This window comes from Borostomias antarcticus (genome assembly GCF_949987555.1).
Source record: "Borostomias antarcticus genome assembly, chromosome: 8".
Classification (NCBI taxonomy): domain Eukaryota; kingdom Metazoa; phylum Chordata; class Actinopteri; order Stomiiformes; family Stomiidae; genus Borostomias; species Borostomias antarcticus.
In genome coordinates this window covers 22889375-22916287 of record NC_140241.1, presented here as the reverse complement: position 1 = coordinate 22916287, position 26913 = coordinate 22889375, and the positions used below count along the sequence as shown (strand labels likewise).

General features: G+C 46.0%; 4 protein-coding genes across 5 annotated transcripts in view; 1 reads left to right on the top strand and 3 right to left on the bottom strand.

The window, feature by feature from the left end:
* The first annotated feature begins 3572 nt into the window (after positions 1-3572).
* On the top strand, positions 3573-15969 carry lmbrd2b (LMBR1 domain containing 2b). The gene is made up of 18 exons (XM_084441792.1): positions 3573-3706; positions 4798-5026; positions 5320-5435; positions 6193-6291; positions 6765-6932; positions 9066-9276; positions 9566-9640; positions 10048-10161; positions 10715-10898; positions 11257-11438; positions 11580-11713; positions 11936-12041; positions 12480-12577; positions 12742-12845; positions 12959-13005; positions 13161-13287; positions 13382-13508; positions 13894-15969. Exons 2-18 carry the CDS (start codon positions 4853-4855, stop codon positions 13955-13957), a joined length of 2130 nt encoding a protein of 709 aa, XP_084297918.1. The 5' UTR covers positions 3573-3706; positions 4798-4852; the 3' UTR covers positions 13958-15969.
* A 230-nt stretch (positions 15970-16199) lies between these two features.
* On the bottom strand, positions 16200-19110 carry ubc (ubiquitin C). Of its 2 annotated transcripts, none has more exons than XM_084442261.1 (2): positions 19073-19110; positions 16200-17499 (listed from the first exon to the last, which is right to left on the bottom strand). In XM_084442261.1, the coding sequence occupies exon 2, from the start codon at positions 17490-17492 to the stop codon at positions 16347-16349; it is 1146 nt and encodes a 381-aa protein (XP_084298387.1). In that variant the 5' UTR covers positions 17493-17499; positions 19073-19110; the 3' UTR covers positions 16200-16346. The 2 variants fall into 2 exon arrangements, with proteins under 2 accessions (XP_084298387.1, XP_084298386.1); XM_084442260.1 differs by lacking the exon at positions 19073-19110 and adding an exon at positions 18296-18416.
* A 553-nt stretch (positions 19111-19663) lies between these two features.
* On the bottom strand, positions 19664-23881 carry tpst2 (tyrosylprotein sulfotransferase 2; the record flags this gene model as incomplete). The annotated part of the gene is made up of 7 exons (XM_084442262.1): positions 23845-23881; positions 22237-22388; positions 21820-21908; positions 21199-21444; positions 20423-20579; positions 20058-20218; positions 19664-19871 (listed from the first exon to the last, which is right to left on the bottom strand). Exons 2-7 carry the CDS (start codon positions 22357-22359, stop codon positions 19664-19666), a joined length of 984 nt encoding a protein of 327 aa, XP_084298388.1. The 5' UTR covers positions 22360-22388; positions 23845-23881.
* A 2005-nt stretch (positions 23882-25886) lies between these two features.
* Positions 25887-26913, bottom strand: part of sez6l (seizure related 6 homolog (mouse)-like) — a gene marked incomplete at both ends in the record, with an annotated part of 17890 nt that continues 16863 nt past the window's right edge. The window contains 2 exon segments of the mRNA XM_084442534.1: positions 25887-25919; positions 26781-26886. Of these exon segments, the coding sequence (XP_084298660.1) occupies positions 25887-25919; positions 26781-26886 (139 nt within the window).

Genomic DNA, 26913 nt, shown 5'->3' with positions numbered 1-26913 from the left:
ACACTGGGTTCAGTCTCGGGTACTTTGACTTGCCATCGCACATGACAACCTTATATAAACACCGCTTTAGCCAGTCATACACCACCAAAAACTAGCAATTTAATGGCACAGGTTGGCTGTTTTTAAACTCAGAAGGAGATTAACCAATCTTACTCGGTTACACTTACCGCAATCTGGGTCACGGCACCACTGTTACGGGGTTCACGGTGTTGCTTGTCATTCACTGTGTTACTCGTTGCACAGGTGGGCGGGATTTATACTGAGGAGTGAATTTATTTATTTATTTATTTATTTATTTATTACATGTGTCAAGGTCAGTAGTAATCAGTACGGTATAGTTATCAGACATAATACTTTGTTATTCAGTTAATTACATAGATAAGATACACATTTCAGTTGTCATAGAAATTGTAGTTTCACCACCTCACCACCTCCCTCAACCTTTCACATAGCTGTGCTAATCTAATTTACCTCTCCAGGAGGTCAACACACCTAGACTTTGTCTGGCCTGAATAACCATTCTTTGTTCTATTGTCCCTGCAAGATTTACCGCTCTTTCTCATATCACGTGTCTCAACTCTTGACCACTGTTGATGACGTGTGCCATTTATTATGACGTGTACAGATAGGTTAGCCAATCACATCCCTGGAAGCGTCATACCTGTGTATTGCTTTGAATATAAGGCCACGCAAGACCAGACTGCGGCACTTCTGCTGGATATCACTTACGTGCGTCTCCTCTGAAGTCCTTGCGCTTGTATGTTTTCTCAATAAACCAGACTTAACCTCTTTGAGCGAACCTTGGCAAATCCTTTTTGACTTTAGATCAAATAATTCTTCTACACAGTCACATTTGACGTTTGCAGCATGTGTGCTAAATTTGTAACAATCATGTACTTTTAGTGGTGGATCCTGAGGTCAGTAATGTAATCTTTGTGTTAGAGTTCGGTTTTAGGACCCAGGCGCAACAGGAAAGGAGGAGGCAAGGAACGGTAAAGCCCGGAGGGGCGATTTAATAAGATCACAAAGGGGGATGTGGTAGTCGTACAGCCGATGGTCAGGCAGGAGCGTGGTAGTCGTACAGGCGATGGTCAGGCAGGAGCGGGGTTGTCGTACAGGCGATGGTCAGGCAGGAGCGGGGTTGTCGTACAGGCGATGGTCAGGCAGGAGCGGGGTTGTCGTACAGGCGATGTTCAGGCAGGAGTAGGGTTTATGGTAAGATCTGGCGATGAGTGGAGTGTAGACCAGGTTCTTGTAGAGGTTGAAGGTGATTGCAGAACGAGGGACAGGTGTGGTGATGATAATTGGAAACCGGTGAGTAGAGCCGCGCCCGCGTCATCGTCGGAGACGAGCGCGCCGTTCTTGTCTTTGCGCACGGGCCGATGTGCTGGGCATGTCGGGATCCGACTCTTCGTCACCGGAGCGGGAGGAGACTGCCGAGTCCGCGGAGCTGGCCGGAGACGGGGAACGCCCGGCAGTGGGGGGAAACTCCGGAGAGTCAGAGCGTTGTATGCCCGGGCTGATGCGACGTGCGGTAGAGCGCGTAGGACGCCCCGAGCGCGCAGCGGGCCCAGAGGGGAGAGAGGGAGGCGGTTGTGGAGGCGAGGGCATGCGAGCCGTAACACTTTGTGATATAATGCATTGTAGTTGGCACATCCAGGATAACCTGGAAGCCAGACTTCCTCGCAAAAAAAGAAAGAAAGAAAACGTTTTCACAGGCTACATCCAGGGAGCGTTTGGATGAAGGAGGCAGATTCAGATCTTCATAATCAATGATGGCTCGCCATCAACACACTGCTCAAGAATGGTTTAAATGGTGATAGAGACAGTTCATTTATTCATGCCATGTGGATACAGTTAGGCTACCCTCGGCTAAGTTCTGAAATAGACAGGGATCCTGGCAGACTGATGCCTCATGTCAATATTAGCTCAGATTTATCTGCAAACTGATCCAGCTGAAAGGGACTACCAGGTTTGTAATGAAGAACTGGCAGTCAGTAGAGGTGGACTCTGAACTGTTTTAGAAAGGAGGTGCACTTGTGAGTTCTGCCAAGTAGTAGTACATTGGCTTTTCCTATGTTAAATGCAATTATTGTTAGTCGCCTTGGATAAAAGCGTCTGCTAAATAACTGTAATATAATGTAATGGTCAGGCTGAAAGCTTGAAATAGATGCTACTCCTCTCATAGCCTTTGCACAGACCTCCAGTAACCTCTGGGGGTGTTATAAGCTTATATCATCTAAGTTATCATCTTGGCACACCTAGCAAGACCAAAACCAGCTCAGTAGCCTTGTGGTTAGAGTGTCCACCCTGAGAATGGGAGGTTTGGGGGTTCAGTCCTCGGCTGAATCATACCAAAGACTAAACGGTACCCAATGCCTCCCTGCTTGGCACTCAGCATCAAGGGTTGGATTGGGGTGTAGAGTCCAGAGGGTGTACCAGTACATCAAGCTGCCTCACGCTAAGGAATCAGGAGATAGGCTCCTGCCCTATGGGCTACTATTGTTGGACATATACTAGGGCGAATGTGAAATAGCAGCCACGAACTCAGCGGGTTATCCGAGATGCGGTAGCAGCGGCCAAAGCTCCTGCTGGCGGGGAGTGAAGCTCTTCAACTCGCCGGTCACTGGCTCCCTGGAGGAATTTAGCCTGGCTGCAATAACGTTATCGCGAACGGAATGAATACCATCTACTAGCAAACAAAACATGATCAGTTATATTTAACCTGTTAAAACTAAGATGCCTGGATGAAAAAATAATTTCTCCAATGGATATATTTGACAAAAACAGGTTAATATGCAAGCCGGTTTTCATTGCTAAATCAAAGCGGGGAGAGCCGGGAGAGCCGGGAACGTGCGTCTACATTTCACATAAAGGTGAACTTTTTCGTGGACGCGCGTCGGACAGAAAAGCTCAACTGCGCAAGTACAAAAGTCACCGGAAGGCCAGAAAAGCACAACTGCGCAAGTACAAAAGTCACCGGAAATAGTCAAATGACTACAAATTTGCCAAGATGGCGCGGTTCAATAGGGCTTCATTGTTGATAGCGGTCAGTGAATGGAGTGGCTGTATCCAGTTCTATTAATATATCCATGGGTTGGACCTATGCCCACTCCGCATTGCTCTCTGGAAAGCGCATTGTGTTGCCTCTGTGTATGGAATGTGCTATACAAATAAAGTTTGATTTGATTTGAAGTGCAGTTCATTTACCTTTTACCATTTATCAAGAGCGCCCTCTGAGGGCTAAGGAGGGCATTGCAAGTGACGATAGAGGACACAAACAGATGAGAAAACGTTTGATTTCAGCATTCCTCTGTTCATGACATTTTCAATATGAAGACTTTTTCACAAACAATTCCTTAAAGTGTGTGTGTGTGTGTGTGTGTGTGTGTGTGTGTGTGTGTGCGTGCGTGTATGGAGACTACCCCCGAGGAGAGCCTGGCTCGTGGAGACTGGAGAAATTGCTGTAGTCCATACCAGTTGAAAAGGTGGAAAGTGCATGTATTTCCCATCATCCCACTCTTGCCGTCTCTGACGTAGCCCTACGTGGTTTTCGTACGCAGACCAGGAAGAATCAGGATGTGACGATAGTTCTTACACGACAGCTTTATTTTACAAAATAAATATCAGCGAAAAGAGGCAATTTAGCCTGTCAAGCGGTGCCTGAAGTCTTTTCTTCATTCTGACTGGTTGTGAAGGGTCAACGGTAAGAGACCGACTGTACGATCGTGAATCTTCATCTGCGAATGCTGAACCGAGATAATCTACCGTTACGCGACCTGTCAAAAATCTTATGTTATGGCATTTTTTGTACCGACCGCAGCTAGACTACATACTGTACAGTAGCCTATCAATGTTATTCTAGCTAGCATACAGTTGAAGATGCTAGCCCCTGTCGTTAGCTTGCTACAGTAGCTACGTCGGCTATGCATTTTCTTTTTTAGAAAGCAATGGTCTGCTACGCCTCATTGGATTTTTGGGCTACCTAACGTTACGCCTGTCATTGTCAGGGCTATGACAGCCCTATACTGACAGACTATATATTAATTATCACAGCTTCTATTAGACTAGACAACCATGGACTCAGATAGCGAGCTAAAGTGCAGGCAAGTAGATATATGTACATATATCACGTTGATGAAAGATGTAGCTACTGATTAGTAGATGGGCTATTTCTACTTGCCTAACTGGTCTCACACGTTTAGCTCGCTGTCTGAGTCCATGGTTGTCTAGGCTAATAGAAGCTGTTAATTACTCTCTGGTATCACATGAAATAAGCTTCAGTAGGCTACATGTTTCATCAACCCTTGCATAGGCTGACAACATAGAGTACATGCTTCTCAAATAGTAACCAAGCAAATTCAAATAGTAGCCTACACATTGAAGATATTATATGACCGCATTAGTAAATACCCTAATATAGGTAAAAACATTTTGTTTGTTCTATTCTTGTGTACTTATGTAGAGCAGAACGTTCCCAATCTCACCACGCCCCAAATGAGGGCAACAAAAGAGCCTTTCAGGGTACCGTAGCAACAGACAAAAGTCCAAACAGACGATCTCTTGTTGGGAGGGGGCCAGGCCTATCTTTTGGGAGCTGTTTGAGCAGCAGCCAATGAAAATCAACTCATTATCACCCAAAGTAATTGACTGAAGAGGAGCAGAGTGGGATGTGACCCGAATCCCCTCAGATGAAGCAGTAAACATGCTAGAGTCCAGTTCTTTTTTTATTTCTAATCCACATGATATGAATTTGGGTGTGTTCCTCTCTGACTGCCGTTCGTGGTTGATTCCTAGTGTTTCCGTCTGGTCAGTGACTGACTGGTCTGGCTGTCGGGGCAGAAGAGGCAGGATGAGTGGGGCAGCGTTGGGCATCGAGATCGTCGTGGTGTTCTTCCTGGCCCTCTTCCTGCTGCATCGCTATGGCGACTTCCAGAAGCAGCAGCGCATGGTGCTGTTCGGCACGCTGCTGGCCTGGTACCTGTGCTTCCTCATCGTCTTCATCCTGCCCCTGGATGTCAGCACAGTGAGCACAACACCTGCACACAGGGGCTTTGTGGTACCTCTGTGTCTTTGATGCCTGCCTTTTTCTATGTTCTGTGTGTGTGCGTGTGCGTGTGCGTGTGTGTGTGTGTGCGCGCGTGTGTGTGCGCGTGTGTGCGCGTGTGCGTGTGTGTGCGTGTGTGTGTGTAGGCCTCATGTTTACCTTACATGTTTACTGCCTTTCTCTATGTTCTGTTTGTGTGTGTGTGTGTGTGTGTGTGTGTGTGTGTGTGTGTGTGTGTGTGTGTCGGCCTCACGTTTGCTTCGTTCTTACAGACCATCTACAACCAGTGCAAGATTGATAATGAAGAACATCTCCCTGCACCCTCTGTGACCCCAATTCTGTCCAATCAAACAACCGGAAACTCATCTACTGTTACACCCACTAAGAGGTTAGAGTTCCTGAGAAAATTATATATTTTTGTCATAGCAACTCACCTTTAAACTTATTAGAGTCAGCTAAGTCTGTGGTTAAAAACATCAACATTGATAGTTGAGCTCAGATTCCAGAGAGGTGGATACAGAGTTCGTTGGAGACGCAGGCAAACACAACTTTAATGAAAAACATGGCACTGGCTCTGTACAGACTTCAGTAACCACAGTCAGTTTTAGAGGCTTTTTATTGAGATGACAAGACAGGATTTGTTTCTCTCCTGTCCTACACATTCATTTGGCACAACTAGACCTGATCCAATTTCTCAGATGTTAGCCAGTAGTCACTTTCTATCAGGAAATATCAGTGTGTGAGCATGTTATGTGTAGACTTGGACTGTGCACACACAAACATACACTAGCATGCGTACCACGCACATTTGCACTTTTCACACATCATACTTTCACTTTTTATACCTTCACTGTGTATTGTATTGTATAGTGCTGTTCTCTTGTATTGCACTGTTCTTTTTTTATTATAACTATCAACTTGTAGATTATTATTCTGTTGTTGCTGAAAGGCTGAGGAGCCAGAACCCAAACATTGTACTCCCTTATACTTGTATAAAGGAAATAAAGAAATCTTGAATTTATCTTGATTCACCTGAACAGGTTTTCCCAGCTGAGCAAACACAGTTGTCTTTTACTCCAGTCCAGGTATTGATATCTCTAAAGTTTGAATACTGATTGTGAAATAATTTTGTGTTTTTCATTCAGTGTTCTAAAGGTGTGTCACAAACCATGGAGCTACATTCCTGATGGCATCATGCCAGTGTTCTGGAGGGTTGTATACTGGACATCTCAGTGTCTCACGTGGTAAGTTGAGTAAAATAAGAAACTGTACTTAATGTCTTACCTGGTAAAATAAAGGTTTAATAAAAAAATAAAATAAAAAGTTAACTCATAATTGTCCTCCCATCTTGGTTTGTTTCAACAAGATAAGATGAAATAATGCTCTCCTGTATTGTTGAGGTGCTGGCTGGCGGAATCCAAAAATCACACCCTATTTAAATCCACCCTAAATCACTCCAATTTAAAATCTGTACTGTATTTAGGCTACCTTAGTTTCATTCTTAGCTTCATCAGATACCCCAACAAAGAGAGCTTGAGACTGAATTGTTGGTAGCCTAAATAAAAATAAACACAACTTTTTTTGTTTGTTTCAACAAGCTACAGACGAGAGTCTTTCCTCTCAGTACAAGTCTCAGTTCTCCGTAATTCATATTATCCACCCCAAAAACCTAGTTTTCATGTTCATGTCGCTTACCTCAGGCGTTGTGTGTTTCCAGGCTGCTGCTGCCCTTCATGCAGTCCTACGCCCGTTCAGGGGGCTTCTCCATCACTGGGAAGATCAAGACGGCTCTGATAGAGAACGCCATCTACTACGGGACCTACCTGCTCCTCTTCGGCTCGCTGCTCATCTACGTGGCCGTTCACCCAACGCTGCGGCTGTCTTGGTGAGTGACTAGAGGTTCCATACACAGCTCAGCCTGGGCCCGGGGACTACACACCCAACGGCCTCCTCCAGTCTTCCACATTTCACCTACTGTAGTGATCCTCCACGCAAGAAGCTTCTAGAATATAAAAAGATTAATAGATTAAGACGTCAAGGTCATTCTGGTAAAACCTGTTGTTGTTTTTTCAATGATCTTTTTATTGGGTTTTCAAGTGTACAGGGTCACAACACAGCAGCAGTATATCATAAAGGCACAATCAGCTGTATGTGTCACATCTGGGGAATGTGGGCACGAGGTCAGTTACATAAAAAAACAAATGAATAATAATAATAAAAAGGTATATACACATATTTAAAGAAAAAAAGTGGGGAAAAATCAGTCTCCGATCCCAACACTTTCCAAATACAGACATAGAATATACCTGCAAGCAGGAATGTGGGGGCCAAGCAGTTTAACTACAAGCAGACAAGAAATCAGCTAGACTGACGTGGTGACATGTTTGACAAGGGTCAAGGATGGGCCCGAGATTTTCGGAAGTCAGACATATGGTTGAACAGGATTCGATCTCTGTACCTGCTGCTTGCAAGGCCAACATGCTAACCACTGTGCTACGCCGGATGTTACGAAGGTGAATCACCCTGGTCCACAAGGCATGTTAGCCTTCACACATACACATACATCGAAGAGCTTAGCTTTTTAGATTTTATGAATCCCAAGAGTCGTGTGAACGTTTTGATATATAAAATGTGTATGAGCTGTGAGAATTAGAAGAGGGATGGCAGTTTAGAAAATGTGTGACTTTTTCCAAAATGCGCCTTTCACCACTCTGAAACTGGTGAAATTGTGCAGAAGACAAAAAGTGTTCCTTTCATTCTGCAATCAAACAAATGAAATAATAATGAAACCATGGGGTGTTTTGAACTCGGCATGAGCCAGGGAATCCATTGCTACCATAATTTTGAAGATTGGACATACAGTTCAAAGGTTACTGGCATAAACGCAACTCCAACTTTGACACGCTGGTGGCGCTAGACTGCAAGAGATGTCAACATGAGGCTTGGTGACAGATGTCATGGGTGTGTCCCGGATGGGTGTGCCAAATGTGGTTTTGATAGATTAAAACATTACTGAGATATGACCCCAGTTCCTGTTTTGCAGCTTTTTTTTGATTGGCTGTCACGAGCGAACGCAATGGATAATGAAAAATCCCTGTACATCCTTTGTAGACATTGGTGTATAGATGACATCCACCGATTTTCGTGCAGATTGGTGAAAGTTCCTAGGAGGAGATACATTTTAAGGGTTTTGCACATCATTCAAAATGGCGGAGAAGCCAAGATGGCCACAATGACGTCATAGAGTGCGTTGAATCCGGCTTGAGCCAAGGAATTGAAGGACACCTGAAGTTTGAAAATTGGACTTGCTGAAGAAAAGCTACATGCGTAAATGCACCTCCAACTTTGACACGTTGGTGGCGCTAGAGAGGGCGAGGTCTGGACATGAGACTTGGTGAGGAGGGTCAGGGCACTGTCCCGAATGAGTGTGCCAATTTTCATAACTTTCTACCATACGATTCTATGGGCTGCCATAGACTACAATGGCAGAGGAATAAGAAAGAAAGAAAGAAATAAGAAAAGGTCGAAACTTAGTGGTGGCCTACGCAGCTTCGCTGCTTGGCCCCCAATTAGAGGGGACCAAACTCTCTGAAAGTGGTCCGACCTGTTGTGCTTGTCAGAAGTCAGTTTCTCACATGGTAGAAAAGCAGAGGCTTGCGTGAGCCACATTCTAATTGAGGGTATTTCCGAGGTAAACCACAGCAACAGGATTTCCTACCTAAGTAGATGACAATGTTCAGCAGACGGACTGTGTCACCATCAAATACAGCGCTGGGGTGAAAATATAAAAGGTACAGGCTTGGCGACATCACAAACTCCCTACCAACATTTGTTTTGATGATCAAATGAACTTCCCTCCAAAAGGTCTGAACTCTGCTACAACTCCAGAATACACCTACGAGAGCACCGACGTCTGCCTTACCCCTCGAAACAAACGAGAGTAGAACCTGTTTTTAATCATCACTGGTAGCGTTTTGACGGGGTGGTACCCGGTTCGGGGCTGTCCCTCCCTCCTCAGGTATGAGCTGCAGACTATAGGCATCACAGCCGCCAACACCTGGGGCCTGTTCCTGCTGGTGCTGCTGCTAGGCTACGGCCTGGTGGAGATCCCACGCTCCTACTGGGACGCGTCGCGCCGCGGACATCAGCTCGTCAAGACCTACTTCAAGGCCGCCAAGCTGATGACGGAGAAGGCAGACGCAGAGGAGAACCTGGAGGACGTCATGGAGGTCAGACCGAGTCTGGAGGGGCTGGCTGGGGGGTTAAAGGCTGTTGATTACTTGAGTGAATGAGCCCGTCTGTATACAAACATAGACACACACACGCACGCATTTTCGCTTTTCATCAGCGTAGCCGGTCAAAACGGTGTCTGTGCCGACCCGGGTTCGAATCCCACCCCGGGCATGCTGAAACGCATGGGCTACACACATGACAACCATGCAAGATTTATTATTATTTATTTACTGTATGATTACACACACCGAGACGTCCTTACCGTTTACTGTTTCTCCACTACAGGAGGTGAGGAAGGCAAGCGAAGCCATCAAGTACAACCACCCACTGAGGAAGTGCATCGATACCATTCTCCGAAAGGTGAGATCGGAGTTCCCAAAACAGAAGTTCTACACAGATCACGCTCCCTGCTCCCTAGATAGACTTGACTTCAGGGCCTCTTGGACTGTCATGGTCAGCAGATTTCAAAGAGAAGTCTCGCACAGCTGTTTTTTCTGCACATAAGCAGAAAGTCTCTCACGGTGCCGTTCGATAGAGCCGCAGACGTTACGCCCTCTTCCTGTAAAATAGAGCTTAAAAGCAACTCTCTCCCGAAAGCCCCTCCCTTCATAGAACCACACAGGCTGCAAGTCTCAACTGAGTGATCAGTATCTATCATCAGTATGTGTCCATGGCAAGAGATCCACGCGCGTTTTGTTTTTTCATTGAATGAAAATGCGAACGTAATATTTAACTGAGTTTCTACCCCCCCTCCCTCTCCCCCACAGTGCCCTGTGGACTACCAGGAGAAGATGGGCAGGAACATGGATGACTATGAGGACTTTGATGACAAGCAGAACACCTACCCCAGTGAGAAGAGCCTGGTGAAGCTCCATAAACAGGTATGATGATGATGATGATGAATATGAATGGTAAACTGCACTTACAGTATATAGCGCTTTTATCCAAAGCGCTTTACAATGACATTCACCCATTCACACACACATTCACACACCAATGGCTGCAGCTGCCATGCAAGGTGCTAACCTGCTCATTGGGAGCAATTTGGGGTTCAGTGTCTCGCCCAAGGACGCTTCGACATGACAGGAGGAGCCGGGATTCGAACCGCCGACCCTCCGATCATTGGACGACCCGCTCTACCTCCTGAGCCACAGCTGCCTACTGTGGTTGTTGTTGTTGTTGTTGATGATGATGGCGGCGGCTAATTTGGCTGATGTAATGCTGTGCTCTGGCTGAAGGAAATTTACTGAAACCCTGTGTGTGTGTGTGTGTGTGTGTGTGTGTGTGTGTGTGTGTGTGTGTGTGTGTGTGTGTGTGTGTGTGTGTGTGTGTGTGTGTGTGTGTGTGTGTATATTGTCTGTCTGTGCATGTGCATTTGCGTGTCTGTGTGCACAACCTGTGTGTGCGCGTGTGTGTGCGTGTGCGTGCGGTCAGGTGATCTACTCGGTCCAGAGGCACAACCGGACCCGTGTCCAGTGGCAGATCCTCCTGCAGCAGGCCGTCCACCTGGAGGACGTGGCCAAGAACCAGACCAGCTCCGCCCACGTCTTCGTCCACAGCTTCCCCTCCACGGAGCCCCCGGGCCGGCTCAGCAGATACCTGTACACGCCGACCATAGGTGGGTCCCCTGTGGGTCAGCTTCACCAACAACCCCCCGCCCCCAACTTTGTGAGGGTCAGCTGTCCTGCTTAATCCCTTAATCAGTTCCCATGTAGAATAGACTTGCATATAGAATAGAGCTTTATTGTTCAGCCAAGGCTGAAACATTTCCTCAGACCTCCTCCTTTTTTTTAGACCAATCATATACCTCGGCGTTTGTTTGCCGGCGCATCTGCGCGCGTCTTTTACTTCCTGGTTATGCGTCTCGCGTTCCGTTCGGCCTCTCCTCCGGTTGTCTCTCTCTCTCTGAGATGCGGCGTGTGCTGGTCTCTCTCTCTGAGATGCGCCGTGTTCTGGTCTCTCCCCCCGTCTTCCAGAGTGGTACTGGGAGTGTCTGCTGAAGCAGTGGTTCCACCGCCTGCTCGCCGTGGTTCTGTCCCTGTTCTCCGTGGCCGTGGTCTGGTCCGAGTGCACCTTCTTCAGCACCAGGCCCGTCCTCTCCCTCTTTGCCGTCTTCATCCAGCTGGCGGAGAGAGACTACAACTACCTTTACATAGAGGTGAGACTGGCGTCGGCGCGAAGGGGGCTGCATCTTCCTCGGGACGCCACCGCGTCGCTCATGTTTCTGTTACGTAGGAATAATTTAAAGGAGGGGGTGAGAAAGTGCCACTTACAGCGACGGTTTATTTTTGTCCACTAGATGGCGTGCTTCATCACCATCTTCTTCCTGTGCACCTGTGTTTACTCCACGGTGTTCCGCATCCGAGTGTTCAACTACTACTACCTGGCCTCCCACCACCAGACCGACGCCTACAGCCTGCAGTTCAGTGGCATGTAAGTCCCTGACCTGGCTACTGTTGGGAGCGGGGGTCAGCTAGAACTCTGGGTCAGAGGTCGTCACAGCCTCGCTTCATTCAAGTCATGTTTCTCGCCGAGCTGCGTTCGAGGCGCGCAGGCCGGGATCGGAGAGCGCGAGAGCGTCTAGCGTAAGAGGGAGAGGAGGGAGTTTGTGTGTGACTGCTGGCGTCTGAGTGGTTGGTTGTTGTCGATCTACAGGCTCTTCTGTCGGCTGACCCCTCCCCTGTGTCTGAACTTCCTGGGTCTGATTCACATGGACTCGGCCATCTCTCACCAGCAGAAGAAGCAGACGGCCTACACCTCTGTACGTCTGTCTGCCAATCACTAGGCTGAGACACATCTCCTGCTTATTGTTTATTTTGAATCCCCATTCGTTACCACAAAGTAGTCACTGCTCCTCCTGGGGTTCACATAGAACGCGAAAACAAACGACTATCGGCACGTATTGTACTGTGGACATGCAAGAAAGTAAGATGGACAACAAAAATAATTATAATAATTCAATGAAAAAATAAATACAAGACAACAGGGACAGTGAACATCCAAAACCAAGCCTAATTAGGCTATACAGTATCTCACTTGTTACTCTTGAAGTAGAAATTATTTTCTTCAAGGCTAGCCTTGCTAGTCGTAAGTGTCTCAGCAAGCTTGTGAAACTGAAGGCACATGTTTGTTTATGTAGTCTCATCTATCACACAGTAATATGAACGTCCAAATAACTCGTCTCTTGTTTCTTCTATAGATCATGGGCTCAATGCAGGTCCTGTCGTTCATTGCTAACGGTTTCTACATCTACTACCCCATGCTGATAGTTATCCTCTGTATTGCTACCTACTTCAGGTGAGTGATGCTTTTTACTTCACTTGTGGGGTGACAAAACGGGAGCAGATTTTTTCCAAACATGGCACAGGTGATATCTGAATGCACCGGGGATATCCTGCTACAGTAAACAATACAAACAATAAAGCTGTTTGAATCTTGTTCGTGTGACCCCTCCTGCTCAGCCTGGGGACCCGCTGTCTCAACCTCCTGGGTTTCCAGCAATTCGTGGGGGATAACGAAATGACCTCCGACCTCATTGACGAGGGCAAGGAGCTCATTCGACGAGGTTTGACCTGCTTTGATAATACGGGGGGAAAAAAGATCTTAAATTTGACTTTGGTGTCGCGTAGCACTGCTACTGTCAATGACGACATAATGACAAAACTGTGTCTGTGACAGAGAAAAGAAAGCGACAGAGGATTGAGGATGGAGAGAACAGAAGGAGGGTGAGCGCCTGATTTTCACCATCTCTTAACTCGACCACAAACCTCACCGGGATGTCTGTGAAGTAGTATTCTGAGGGATATCGTTGGCAGGTTAGGTTCCTTGTAAACGAATGGATCATATTAATGTCAGGCCGGTATGTCTGTGTCTTGGGAAGGAATGGAAGGAACGCTATGGTAACCAGAGGGAGGACCAGACAGCCAGGAACAGGAACAGCCACGCGGAGATGAAGGAGACCAGCAGCTACTCCGACCACCCCAACCCCAACCCCAACACCAACAGACGTGAGCCAAGCACCTGGAAGGACTCAAATCTTCCCATATTTTCTTTCATGTTGTTAATCGTCACTCGACTGACTTCCACTGGTTGTTTCCGCAGAGGTGAAATACTCTCGGACAGGCAGTCGGTCAGAGAGAGACTCCATAGAGCTTCTCCAGGACGCAGAGCCCTTGGACTTCAACGCAGAGACCCACACAGATGACCCTCTGTCTGAGTCCGACAGCAGGTACGAGGTCCTCTCTTCCCAGCTGTTACAAGTAAAACCGTGGTTCCAGAGAGCTCTGATTTAAAAAAAATAAAAAATAAAAAAAACATCTGTCAACAAGACCTGAGGTGGCTCTCTGCCGCGTTTGTCAGAATGCTGGATCCATGTAGCGTGTTTGTAACATGTTCTCTCTGTATGTACGAGATTGCTATTCTTGCACTTTCAGCACTAGATTATGCTCTTAGTCACTTGTTTAAGAAAGGAGATGCACTTGTGACTTCTGGCAAGTACTGTAGTAGTACATTGGCTTTTCCTACGTTAAATGCAATTATTGCTAGTCGCTTTGGATAAAAGCGTCAGATAAATGATTAATGTAATGTACATGTAATGTATGTGGTCTCTGCAGACACGCAGGGGGGAGGTATCTGTCCATGTCCTCGTCTCGGAGCAGAATCTTTGACGACGTCTGAGACCAGAGGGAGTTGAGTCTAACCAGGAATGCACATGAATTTTACCCCCCCCCCCCCACGCCATCCACCTCGCAGGGAAGACTGCAGCAGAGAGATGGATGTCTCCGCCCCCAGCTCTGTGACTGTAGCTCACGACCTCTGCTTCTCTCACCGTCGGCATGACAACTACAGTATACCTCCCCTTTAGAGTGTGATGCTCCTCCTCTCTTGCCAGTGCACTGTGTGTGATACATAACATACATCGGTAGGGCATTTCACTGTTGTCCCGTCCAGTAATGAGTTTCATTGCTACGATTGATTGTTTTTTATTTAAACAAAAAAGGAAAGGATAATGCATTACGACATGACGCACATTCAGCAAGAATGCTCACATCAGTTGAGTGGAAGGATAAGTCGGTTACTGCTAATGAAGGATTTTGTTGGAGTAGGGGGTTGTATTTATAATCTACGAGGCTGTGCATCTCCCATCTACAAATACTTTACTACACTCATTTAAGCTTGTCTGCTTAAGTGTTTGAATGAATGATCATTGTACCAATTAGTCTTGCATCCCAATTTTATATTGTTCTGGTGAATAGAGTTGGTACGTGGAAGGTCAACTGCCTGGCTTTGCATATGAAGCTGTTACCATAGAAACGACAGTTGCTTTAACAGACTGCCTCCATTTTACATTTAGGCCTGGCTGATGTGGTCTACCTTCACTGGTCAGTAACACCAGAGCCAAACACGAACTTGAGATGTCTAAAGATGGTTTGGATCTCAAGTTTTCATATTTCTGCCCCTAATGGCAGATATGTTGTGGTAATTCCCTACATGTTCAGCAAATTCTAAAAACACCATTGCTTTAAATGGTGATATATGCTCTATATTGTTACTAAGGCCAGAAGTGACAGGAACTGTCATGAATTGCTGGAGAATTACCCGTCTTGTTGAATAGCTTACTTTTAAAGTAATTTCATTTTAGTTTGTCTGCTTCACACTGGTAATGCCTCAGACTATGTAGAGTTAAAGTATCAAATTAAGTTTGTCATTGTTGGGTTGAATCAGTGCCATGTTCACTGTCTGCCATATACAGTGTATACATTTTTGCCCACTGAACGAAAATGGCTGTTTGACCCAATATGATCTTTTTCACACTTGGCATTTAAAGAAAGAAGTGACCTTGAAATCTCTTTTGTGTTGTAAAACCAATTCTATTGGTCAAGATATGCTGGCAGGTACAGCAAAGCATTAGGTCATTGAGCTTCTAAATGTTCTACAATAGTGTAGGTTTCACTCTCCATAAAAGAGGACCGCATATTGTGTCAACATAGAACTTGTACTGTGCAAGCTCTGTGGAATGTGAAGTTTTGAGGTTGAGAGAAGTAAAACTAGGTGTTCTAAAACAGATAAAACTGTTTTCACATACAACAGTCGACTGTTTTAATCTGATTTAGAACTTTAAAACTGCAATTCTAAAGACTTGACATTATGAATCAAGACTCCAGTTCTAGAACAAGACATGCTAAAACTGTCTAAGCTGTTGTGAACCCTGTTTAACACTGTCAATGGCATGTTTTTGAAAGCAGTAAAGAATGAAAACTTGGTGTAAGCTGTTGTAAATATTTTCCATTTCACCAGACACCGGTATTTATATCCATGGTATGCATTTGTCAATCATGCACTGTTAATGTAATTTTTTTCAATGTAATAATGTAACACAAAATGTCAACTCACGGCTGACATTTATAAACTTCATTGTTCATGTTAGTCTCATACGGTGTACAGTGTCTTGTGAGGCCCTTTATACTTGTCCTTAAATATTTTTTATTGGAAAAAAAGTCTGAGTAACCTATAACATCATACTGTAAAACTACTGAGAATGTTCTTGTTTTGTGATTTTGAAGGAGACATGTTTTGGTTCATTTTTGCACATGTATTCATATGCTGGAACGATATTTATTTACCTGGTGATGGTCCTGGGCTTTTAACTTTGTAAAATTGTAAATATCGTGTAGACCAAACCAGTGTTGTGCAACTAAATAAACTCAATTGTCAGTTTTGAGCTGATATTAAGTCTTATCATTTGGAAAATATTACATCAGATTGCTTTGCCATTAACCCCAATCACTGAAATAAACTTTTTTTTTTTTATAAACTGACAAACTTGCATTCACTTCTAAACAATCCATATATTGTAATAATTTGTCAATAGCAACTACTGACTCAAACTAGGTTAAATTCAAAGAACCGGACAACTGTGTCAGGAATGCTTGAACTTTATTGAACTTAAAACGGAATGAAAGAGCAGGGGCTGGAGGGAATCAAGAGTGGAATTGCAGGGGGAAGGGTAAAGGAGGGGAACTGGGAAGGGTAAAAGATGAGACATCGTTAAGAGCACAGAAGCTGCTTAGTTGCCACCACGCAGGCGCAGAACCAGGTGAAGGGTGGACTCTTTCTGGATGTTGTAGTCGGAGAGGGTGCGGCCGTCCTCCAGCTGCTTCCCAGCGAAGATGAGACGCTGCTGGTCTGGGGGGATGCCCTCCTTGTCCTGGATCTTGGCCTTGACGTTCTCAATGGTGTCACTGGGCTCGACCTCCAGGGTGATGGTTTTGCCAGTCAGGGTCTTCACAAAGATCTGCATGCCTCCCCTCAGACGGAGCACAAGATGGAGGGTGGACTCTTTCTGGATGTTGTAGTCAGAGAGGGTGCGGCCATCTTCCAGCTGCTTTCCGGCGAAGATCAGACGCTGCTGGTCTGGGGGGATGCCCTCCTTGTCCTGGATCTTGGCCTTGACATTTTCAATGGTGTCACTGGGCTCGACCTCTAGTGTGATAGTCTTGCCAGTCAGGGTCTTCACAAAGATCTGCATGCCTCCCCTAAGACGGAGCACAAGATGGAGGGTGGACTCCTTCTGGATGTTGTAGTCGGAGAGGGTGCGGCCATCTTCCAGCTGCTTTCCGGCGAAGATCAGACGCTGCTGGTCTGGGGGGATGCCCTCCTTGTCCTGGATCTTGGCCTTGACATTTTCAATGGTGTCACTGGGTTCGACCTCCAGGGTGATGGTTTTGCCAGTCAGGGTCTTCACAAAGATCTGCATGCCTCCCCTAAGACGGAGCACAAGATGGAGGGTGGATTCTTTCTGGATGTTGTAGTCGGAGAGGGTGCGGCCATCTTCCAGCTGCTTTCCGGCGAAGATCAGACGCTGCTGGTCTGGGGGGATGCCCTCCTTGTCCTGGATCTTGGCCTTGACATTTTCAATGGTGTCACTGGGCTCGACCTCCAGGGTGATGGTTTTGCCAGTCAGGGTCTTCACAAAGATCTGCATGCCTCCCCTCAGACGGAGCACAAGATGGAGGGTGGATTCTTTCTGGATGTTGTAGTCGGAGAGGGTGCGGCCATCTTCCAGCTGCTTTCCGGCGAAGATCAGACGCTGCTGGTCTGGGGGGATGCCCTCCTTGTCCTGGATCTTGGCCTTGACATTTTCAATGGTGTCACTGGGCTCGACCTCTAGGGTGATGGTCTTGCCAGTCAGGGTCTTCACAAAGATCTGCATCTTGACACTGGAAGACAATGCGAGACAATCAATTTATGTAATGGAATATGGGCAGTTTAATCCCTACAAGCAATTAAATTCTCCCTCATCTCCACAACCCGTAGCTGCAGTGTCTTGGCTATGTGCTGCGCATGTGGGAATAATAAAAAACATGGCTCCCTACTCAGTAGCCTACGTTACAATTACGCCTGCTTCTGTAACATTGCAGCATAAACTCCTCCCATGTTCACGAGACCCGCTGACGTTTATCAGCTGGCATTCGACCGACGCCAGCCACCATTTTAGATAACTGATGAGCTATCCCGATTATGTCGCTCCCAGGACTAACGTTGGCGAGCCTTTACATTGTCAATTCTACACTAACGTCACATTAGCTAGCTACGTCTTACACTTAAATTATGTGGAAAGTTAACACTAGTCTGACCAATGGTAAGATTAGCACTAACGTTAGACATTTGAGCTTGTTAGCCCGCAAGCTATCTTACGTTAGCTAGCCAACACAAGTGATTTCTCAAGACAGCTCGCTCTTAAAATAACTCGACCGGTAACGGTACCAACAAGTTAGATAATTGAGCGTAGCTAACCAGTCATTTTGAAAGGGGCTCGCTAGCGACATTACTTTCGGTTTAGCTAGCCCCGAAAAACAGGTTAGCTAGCTAGCTAGCCAGCTATATGTTACCCGCCTAACGAGTTCAAACTGTCTAAAACATACATTCAATACATTTTTGTGCCATTTTAAAAGCAATAGAATAGTGGTAATTTGACCTTGGCGATAGTTTCAATGTTTCTCTAGCGTTACTTACAAACAAATTTTCTCCGCCGGTGTTTCACAAAGGTCTAGCAAGCTTCTTCAGTAAACGAGTCTGCTTTCGAAAACAAAGGGCTGTGGTATATATACTTCGCCGGTTCTATATCCCTCCGCTGTTACACCCATTTGGAACTATAAACTGCGGATTTCGACGAAACCATATCTGCCACTTAGATTTCAACATAAAATATACTGAATCTGATAGATATATGCACTTCAAATATATATATATATATTTTTAGTTTATTCCGTGATGGTAGTTTGAGAATGGTCGGATAAAAGTATTGCGTTTGGCGGAGGTAGACATTTTTGCGAAAAGATGTGAGGCGGCGTTCTTTAGCAACGCAAAGAAAGTAGGGCTGCTCGACAAGTCTGATTCTGGGAATTGATGGATTCAGTTCTATTGATCGATTCCATAAAATACTGATTTGAATTAGCCGATTCTAATACAAAAATCACATAGAACCAATGTCCACATTTGAAAATGACACGTTTGGGAGCAGGAATCATACAGGAACCATGTAAAGGGTGAAATAAATCACAATGGGTCTCGTAAAGAATCGTTTCTACTTGAGAGTCGCTTACAGTTATCATTCACCAAAGAATCGACTCTTAGCCCTAGGCAAAACTAGTCATCGCAATGAAGTTCTCGTTTGCGCAGCGACAAGTCTGTCCTGTCCCCTTTGCGCCAGTGTTGTTCTATCTAGGACATTCTTGAGACTTGATTATGTCATGAAGCGTCCTTATGTGAGCCACAGGTCTGGTGACGCACCCTTTTCATCACTGGTCTCGGTTTCTGTCGAAGGGCTCCTGTGAATGAAGGAGAAAGGCATGCAGTAGCAGTACCTTATTGTGAGGCACAGTTAAGACTGTTAGACGGATATCCTCGAATCTAATTCAGGGTCAGAGCTAGGACTCACGATGATGATACAAATGTGTTACAAAACATTGTACATTGCTGTAGGCTATTGGTTAACATGGTAATGTAGAAAGACTTACCAGGCACTGTCCTTTTAAACACATTGGAGTATTATAGTGTCCCAGGTGCACCTGATGAATATAAGGGGACATTTCTCTCAGTGAGGCCTATTGCCCTAGTAAAAGGACATGCATGCATGCAGTAGTGTAACTATGGAATTAATGAGAATAATATAACATATACTGTAGCTACACAGATAGTAGGCCTACAATCTTCCCTATTACCAACACTAGCCTACAGTACAGCATAGGCCTACTTGTGTATGCAGTCACATTACCCTAAATGTGTTATTGAGGACTACATTACCCTATGTGTGTTATTGAGGACTACATTACCCTATATGTGTTATTGAGGACTACATTACCCTATATGTGTTATTGAGAGCTACATTACCCTATTTGTGTTATTGAGGACTTGGGGGTCTGGGTGTCCGTAGATGGGAGGGTTGGCCCATGGATCGTAGCCTAGTTTGCTAAGCATGGGGGCGATAGCTCCCATATCCCTCATTACGTCAGCTGGTATGTGGCCCACCCAGCGGGACAGGGCCTCCAGGTTTACAGGCCTGATCACCTGGTCGGTGGAGCGCTCCGCCCTGAAACACAGGTCATCACATTTTCATTTTCAAACCTTTATTTATACAAGTAAAGCATTTAGGTCTCCCTCATAATGTGGCTACTATATCCTGGATTCAGTCATTCTTCTCCTGTCCACTTATTCTTCTTCACTTGTTCTCTCTTAAGACACACATGCACACACACACACACACACACACACACACCGAGACAGAGAGGCCCCTCCCGGTCTCCCGATAGCGTCTTCATGGTGGAGCACGGCCTCGTGCCACGGCAGGCCCAGGAAGCGCAGCACCGTCTGCAGTGTGGCGCGAGGCTGGAGCACCAGGTCCTCATACTTCACCGCCAAGCACCGCTCACTACCCACCTGCACACACACACACACACACACACCCACACACACACACTACAACATTTTAAGATATGTTGTTGATATGTATTGGTATTTTGTGATTGTCTATTTTGTGGATTTTGACACATTGTCAGTTGAAGTCTAATCAGTTTCTGTTGGCCCCCTTTCTCTCTTTCTTTCTCTCTCTCTCTCACACACACACACACACACACACACAACCTGGGTACACTGGGACAGCATGGACGCAATGGCGCGGCTCCACTTGTTCAGGCAGTCCCTGTAGCTGGAGAGGTCGAAGCCCCCGATGGTCACATGACGTGAGATCATGGAATGCACGGACGCCCTGCCGTCTCTCAGCATCAGCAGGAACTTGGAGCTGAGGAGAATCAGGGAGGAGGAGGGAGAGTAGGGACAGGAGCACACGAGGAACCATGAAGATTATTGTAGTATTAGAAATGAAAAATATTAGAAAGGGACGAGGGAAGAGAGAAGGGAGATGTTTAGAGATGATGGAGGGAGGAGGAAAGAGAGGGAGAGAGAGTACTGTAATTCGACATGTCATTAATTCAGGGAGATATATCCGGGCCCCTCATGGTCTTATGCAGGACACTGCATAGCACATAAAAGTATGCCTCAGGACCTAACCCCCATCTCAGCCCTGCTGAAGTTATCGCTTCATCCATTACCTCAGGACTTTGAGCTGTGGTGTATGCAGTCACACCGGTCTGTCTGGTTTACAGCAGGTGTTCTGTAACCTTCCACTGGACCTCAGCAACACTGAGTTTTTCTCTCCACATGTCTTAACGTCCTGTTTTTGACATTGTCTATAATGTAATGTCTCATAATGATCATTCAGTAAAACAGGCTTGGGTTTGTGTGTGTGAGTGAGAAAGAGAAAAAGAAAGAGAGAGAGAGAGAGAGAGAGAATTTGTGTGTGTGAGAGAGAGAGAGAGAGAGAGAGAGTACAGTACTGTATGTGTGTCACCCAGACCTACTTGGGGAAAATGTGAGCGAGGTACTGAGTGCTCTTTAGACTGAAAGGGTCTTTATTGCAGAGCACAGGTGCTGCTTCCCCGTGTCCAGCTATGATCCCCAGCAGGAAGGCGGCGACTGCTCGATCCATGACCTTCTGACTGACCCCCATCTCCTCGGGAGACCAGCCCATCCTCTTTGCCAACATTCTGGGTACAACGCGTGTCTCCTCCCCACATCTCACGTCTGGGTGGGCGTCTAGAATCACCCTTAACAAGATAGAAACGAAATAAAAAAGATGGCGGAGGACATCGGGCAGCAGGTAACCTAGAGGATGAGTGTTGGTGCCAGTAACTGAAAGATTGCTGATTCAAATACCCATGTATGTATCCATTGATGTGCTCTTGAGCAAGGCACTCAACCCTAACTGTAAGTCATCCTGGATAAGAGTGTCTGGTAAATTACTCAAATGTAAAAACACCAGAGGCTTTACTCTATGCCATGGGAAACACAGAAGAACAAGGAGAAGCCTTCTCCCTATCGTCTTCTCTCCTGTAATGTGGTACACTGAGCATTTGCAACAAATTAGCTATCAGTATACTGTATAATACACCCACTTCAGCCACCACTGCTGTCTGACTTACCTCATCAGGGTGGTCCCAGAACGAGGGACCCCACCTACAAACACCAACGGAGAGTCAGCCTCAACTCTCTGGTCTCCATGGACAAGCACCTGCCATTTAAAACATCACCAGGCTCACAAGTGGGGTCATGTCTTTGGGTGATGTTTCCCACAATCTTACCTGCTTAATGCGTCCTCTATGCAGGTATGTACAGTACTACTGTAGGTACAGCATGTTTGTTATGATGTAGAGACGATAATTAGTACAGTACGTATAATTGGTACAATATAAAGTAGATGAAATGTTAAGCATTACTCAAACAAGAGGTGAAAGTAATAGGTGGGTAGTAATAATAATAGGATAATACATTGCATTTATATATTTATGTAGGGCCTTTCCAGATTCTTAAAGCACTATTGGAGGGGAGGGTAAAAGTACCGATACAGGCCTCTCCTGGGCTGCCCGTCGGCAGGGTAGAGACAGAAGTAGGAACTTGGTCACGGTGTAGAGTCCACACACGGTCACCAGAATCAGCAGCCAGCGCCGTGGAGACACGCGCATCCCGGCCCCTCCACGTGCAGTTCAGCCTACTGCCCTCGGAGACACAGAGACGCGTCATGAACCAGACCAGACCGTCACACAAGCTCCATATTTTAGGGTTGCTCTAGTGCATTCTGAACTTGGTAGAGCTGCTTTTTTCCATGATGCTCCTTATACCTGGAATACTTTACAACAGACTCTAAAGCTTGAGGTACTTCCTTCAATCGCAGAGTTTAAATCCATGGTTTTTGACATTTGTATTTCGACCTGTAACTGTTTTTAATAATAATAATAATTATTATTATTATTATTATTATTATTGTGTATTGTATTTCTTCTGCTGTTATTCATGTATTTGTGTGAGCTCGTCAACACTGTAAATGAGGGAAACCACAGTGCTTTAAACTGAGTATAAATAAAGGTTTGAAATGAAATGAAATGAAATATCCTCTCTCTGGGAGACAGACAGTAGCTGGATCTTCATCCCAATAAACCAGTTTTTCTGCTTCTTCAGGTCAACCTCACTCATTGAGTCACTGGGAACAACAACCTCTCATCTGTTACCTCCGCCCCAGCGACAGTGCAGAGCGAGAGGCACTGTAATGTTTTCGGTGGCATGTGTACGTCCGTATGTCCGTCTGTACGTATGTCAGCAGGATTACGTAAAAAGTACCAGACCAATTTTCATGAAACTCAGTGGAGGGGTGTAGCATGGGCCAACTTAGAACCCATTCAATTTTGGAGCAGATCCGAATCACGGGGCGGGTGCATGAGCCGCCCAAACACGGCCGGCCATTCACCTCCATTCATTCTTTAGACCAGATTTACGCTAAAACTACCAGACTGATTTTCATGAAACTCAGTGGAGGGATGTAGCATGGGTCAACTAACAAGCCTTTAAATTCTGGAGTGGGTCCAACTTACAAAGCGGGTCAATGAGCAAGCCAAACACGGCTGGACTGACCATTCACCACCATTCATTTTTTGGACTAGGTTTTAAGCGAAAACTACCCGACTGTTTTTCATGAAACCCGACTGTTTTTCATTTTACTGGGCCCCTTTTGAAATTGGCTTGTGCTCAATTTTAGTTAATGAAAAAGAAAAGCAGCAAAAGTTGTTCATAGTCAGACCTCAGATAAACTGAGCAGGTTGATCTGTGTTTAAATTTTTACATGTCCTCATGTAATTCACATTGCACAGATACAGGTTTTAACAGCGCTCTCTTGCTGACAATGATGTTCTTGTGCTGCTTGATATTTCTCTGATCGCGGTATCACATTGCATTGGCAATTTTTCATTATGAAATGAAACAGTTCAACATCAGGCAGAGCAGCGTCCTCCGGTAACATCACAGCTCACGGTCACAAATAGAAACACATGCTGAAAGAAAAGCTGCAGCAAGACAAGAAAGGAATGAGGAGATTTCAGGAGAAAGAGAAAACAAGCTAGAAAACATTGTTTAAACGTTTAAACACACAAAAAAGTGAGAGATATGTTTTGCTGTACCTTCTGCGAACGGAAGGGGAAGTTGCACTGTGGTGAGCTTTTTGAGTGGGGGCAGTACAGCATTTGTTCAACAGGGTCTAGAGGTTAGAACGAGGAAGTCCCTCAGAACAGGAAAACATTTCACTGCTCGTACAGTTGAACACAAACATGTTATCTTGACTTAGGCTGTTCTCAATTCAAACAGACAGGCTTGAGTCTGACCTCTATGCAGAAGAGAAGCCAATGGCTACGAAGCACCTATTCAGATCAACCCAGTTCTCCGCTGGATAACACAGAATGTTCCAGGTGGAGAACAATGTAGCAGCATTGCCACACCTGACAGGAAAGGGGCTCTGTGAGTCACTTGTTCCCTGCTGGGGTAAAGTCCAGAGAAGTCTGCCAGTCTCTGCGCGTGCGCGCACGCACGCACGCACGCACGCACGCACGCACACACACACACACACACACACACACACACACACACACACACACACACACACACACACACACATTTTATATAACAATGTTAGATTGAACACAGCCTTCAAAGTTCCTGGGAGGTTCATGGGAGCTTTGTTTTGAAACTGTGTATTGAACTGTGTTGAAACATGGCGAGCGAAAACAATGAAAGTGGGTAAAGGAAACCAGCTCAATTTGAAACTACTGGGGTTGGAGTGGGAGAGATTGCAGAACAGGAACAGTAAACAAGTAGCTGGCAAATAACACACTGGCCTGGCAGACAGGCCTAAGTATTTGCCAAGTTTAAAAATAAAAGGTCAAGGTAATTTACTCTCTGTGAAAGGCATGACAGCCAATGACAACAGACACAAGAGGTTTTTATTTTTAGAAATAATCTATTATACTGTTTTATTTTAGTTTTACCATTTATTTAGGGAAATCAGTGACATGGTTCGTTTTTTTTCTCTTCTCAAAATGAAAATGTACATTAATCCGCATAAAACGTCACATATACATCAAAATAAATACATTGTCTGGTCTTCTTCTGTTGTTATGGTGGGTTGCTTGCACTTGCACTGGAAAGTTCGGTTACTACGGCTACACAGTCAAATCAGGAAGTCGAGGTCGGCAGCACTGCAGCTATTCGTCTTCCTGTCCAATCAGAGCCTGGCTCAGACCTCATTGACATTCATCATTCCAGAATCCGAAGCAGGAAGTCAGTGCTGCAGAGCCCGACCCTGGATTACAGTAAAGCCAGCACTACAACGGTCAGTACAAAGCCTTACAGATGACCGCAGGAGGGAAGAGAGGGGGACACAGACAGCAAGAGCCAGCGACCTCACATCCTGTGTCGGACGCGAGCGGAGCAGGTGACGTCGCCCCGCCCTAGATTCTGTTCTAAGGTCAGTCTGTGGGGTTGGGGGCGGGGGGAAGGGGGGGGCGTGGGGCGTGGGGCGGCTTTAGCTGGATCCGTTTGTGAGAGCAGCGTCTACCTGGGACTGTCTTAAAGTGCCTAATCATTCCAAAGACTGGATGATCATTCCTAGCTCTGTCTCCCAATGCGAGATCCATTTGTGGTTATGTAAAATGTCTGTATGTCTCTCTCTCTCTCTCTCTCTGCCTACCATCACCTGTGTTTGTTCACTAAATGGCTGACACATGAGTATATATTGACACAAGTGCACACACCTCTTTTGTTTTCTCCCAAAGCCCACAGCCCTGATTCACAGTATTTCATTACAGTATCCCCACTCCTTCTTCCCTCCCTCCCTCTCTCTCTCTCTCTCTCTCTCTCGCTCCCCCTTCCCTGGGCCCCAACCTAAATAACCTCAACCCCCCCCCCGTTCTCCCTCCCTCCCCTGCCTCCTCCTGTCCTCTCTGACTCTGCTGCTGTGTCTCCAAGCCCTCGGAGGAGACAATAAAGTCACTGTGTCACGGTGGAAGGGGGCGGGGCTTAATCTGTCTCTATTTACATCACTCCCTCCTGGGAGGGGAGGAATGGAGGAGGGGGTGAGGAGCAGGAGGAGGAGGAGGAGGGGGTGTCGGGGGAGGAGGGGGGAGTGGTGGGCGGGGTCAGGGGAGGCCTTCACACGTGTCCAGGCTCCTTATATTGACACCTCATATTCACGTGTGTCCTGCTGTATGAGAGAGAGAGAGTAAGAGAGAGATGGAGAGAGAGACAGAGAGAGAGATGGAGACAGAGAGAGATGGAGAGAGAGAAATGGAGACAGAGAGAGATGATAGAGAGATGGAGACAGAGAGAGAGAAATAGAGAGAGAGATGGACAAAGAGAGAGATGGAGACAGAGAGAGATGGAGACAGAGAGAGATGATAGAGAGATGGAGACAGAGAGAGAATTGGAGACAGTGAGAGGGAGAGAGAGAGAAAGAAAGAAAGAAAGAAAGAAAGAAAGAAAGAAAGAAAGAAAGAAAGAAAGAAAGAAAGAAAGAAAGGGAAGACAGTTATATTACAGATCTGACTATTCTAGTGTGTAATTTAGTTTTCATTTCCTAGCTGGAAACACTACAAAGACAAACTTCCCACGTTTCTACTGGTTCTCTATCCGTGGTTTGTAGCAGTGAGTCATGACAACTAGTGATTGAATCATTAAGTGTATTAGAATGTGTCTAGTATAAACATCTGTCTTGAACAGCTGTTAGGTGTATTTAATTATTGTGCCGTGAGTGTGTTCAGTGTGTGTGTGTGTGTGTGTGTGTTCAATGTGTGTGTGTGTGTGTGTGTGTGAGGGGGGGGGGGGGGGGGGTTAGAGTGTATGTGTGTGTTCAGTGTGTGTGTGGGGAAGGGGGGTAGAGTGTGTGATAACAGGTGGTGTGTGTGTGTGTGTGTGTGTGTGTGTGTGTGTGTGTGTGTGTGTGTGTGAGGGGGGGGTTAGAGTGTATGTGTGTGTTCAGTGTGTGTGTGGGGAAGGGGGGGTAGAGTGTGTGATAACAGGTGGTGTGTGTGTGTGTGTGTGTGAGCGCGCGCGTCTGCTCACTCACCCCTCCCGTCTCGTAGAGAGGGTTGTCAAACTCGGTCTCCACGGTGATCTGACTGTAGGGGTGAGGGTAGATGAGCGGCAGCCTCTGGTGGGAGTGATAACGACACCTGGTGGACAGGAGGGGAACAACAGCA

Coding starts and splice junctions, on each gene's coding strand:
- lmbrd2b (XM_084441792.1), top strand. CDS start 4,853: ATGAGTGGGGCAGCGTTGGGCATCGAGATCGTCGTGGTGTTCTTCCTG. Junction 9,641..10,047: donor TCGATACCATTCTCCGAAAG/GTGAGATCGGAG, acceptor TCTCCCCCACAG/TGCCCTGTGGACTACCAGGA. Junction 12,846..12,958: donor CAAGGAGCTCATTCGACGAG/GTTTGACCTGCT, acceptor TGTCTGTGACAG/AGAAAAGAAAGCGACAGAGG.
- ubc (XM_084442261.1), bottom strand. CDS start 17,492: ATGCAGATCTTTGTGAAGACCCTGACTGGCAAGACCATCACCCTAGAG.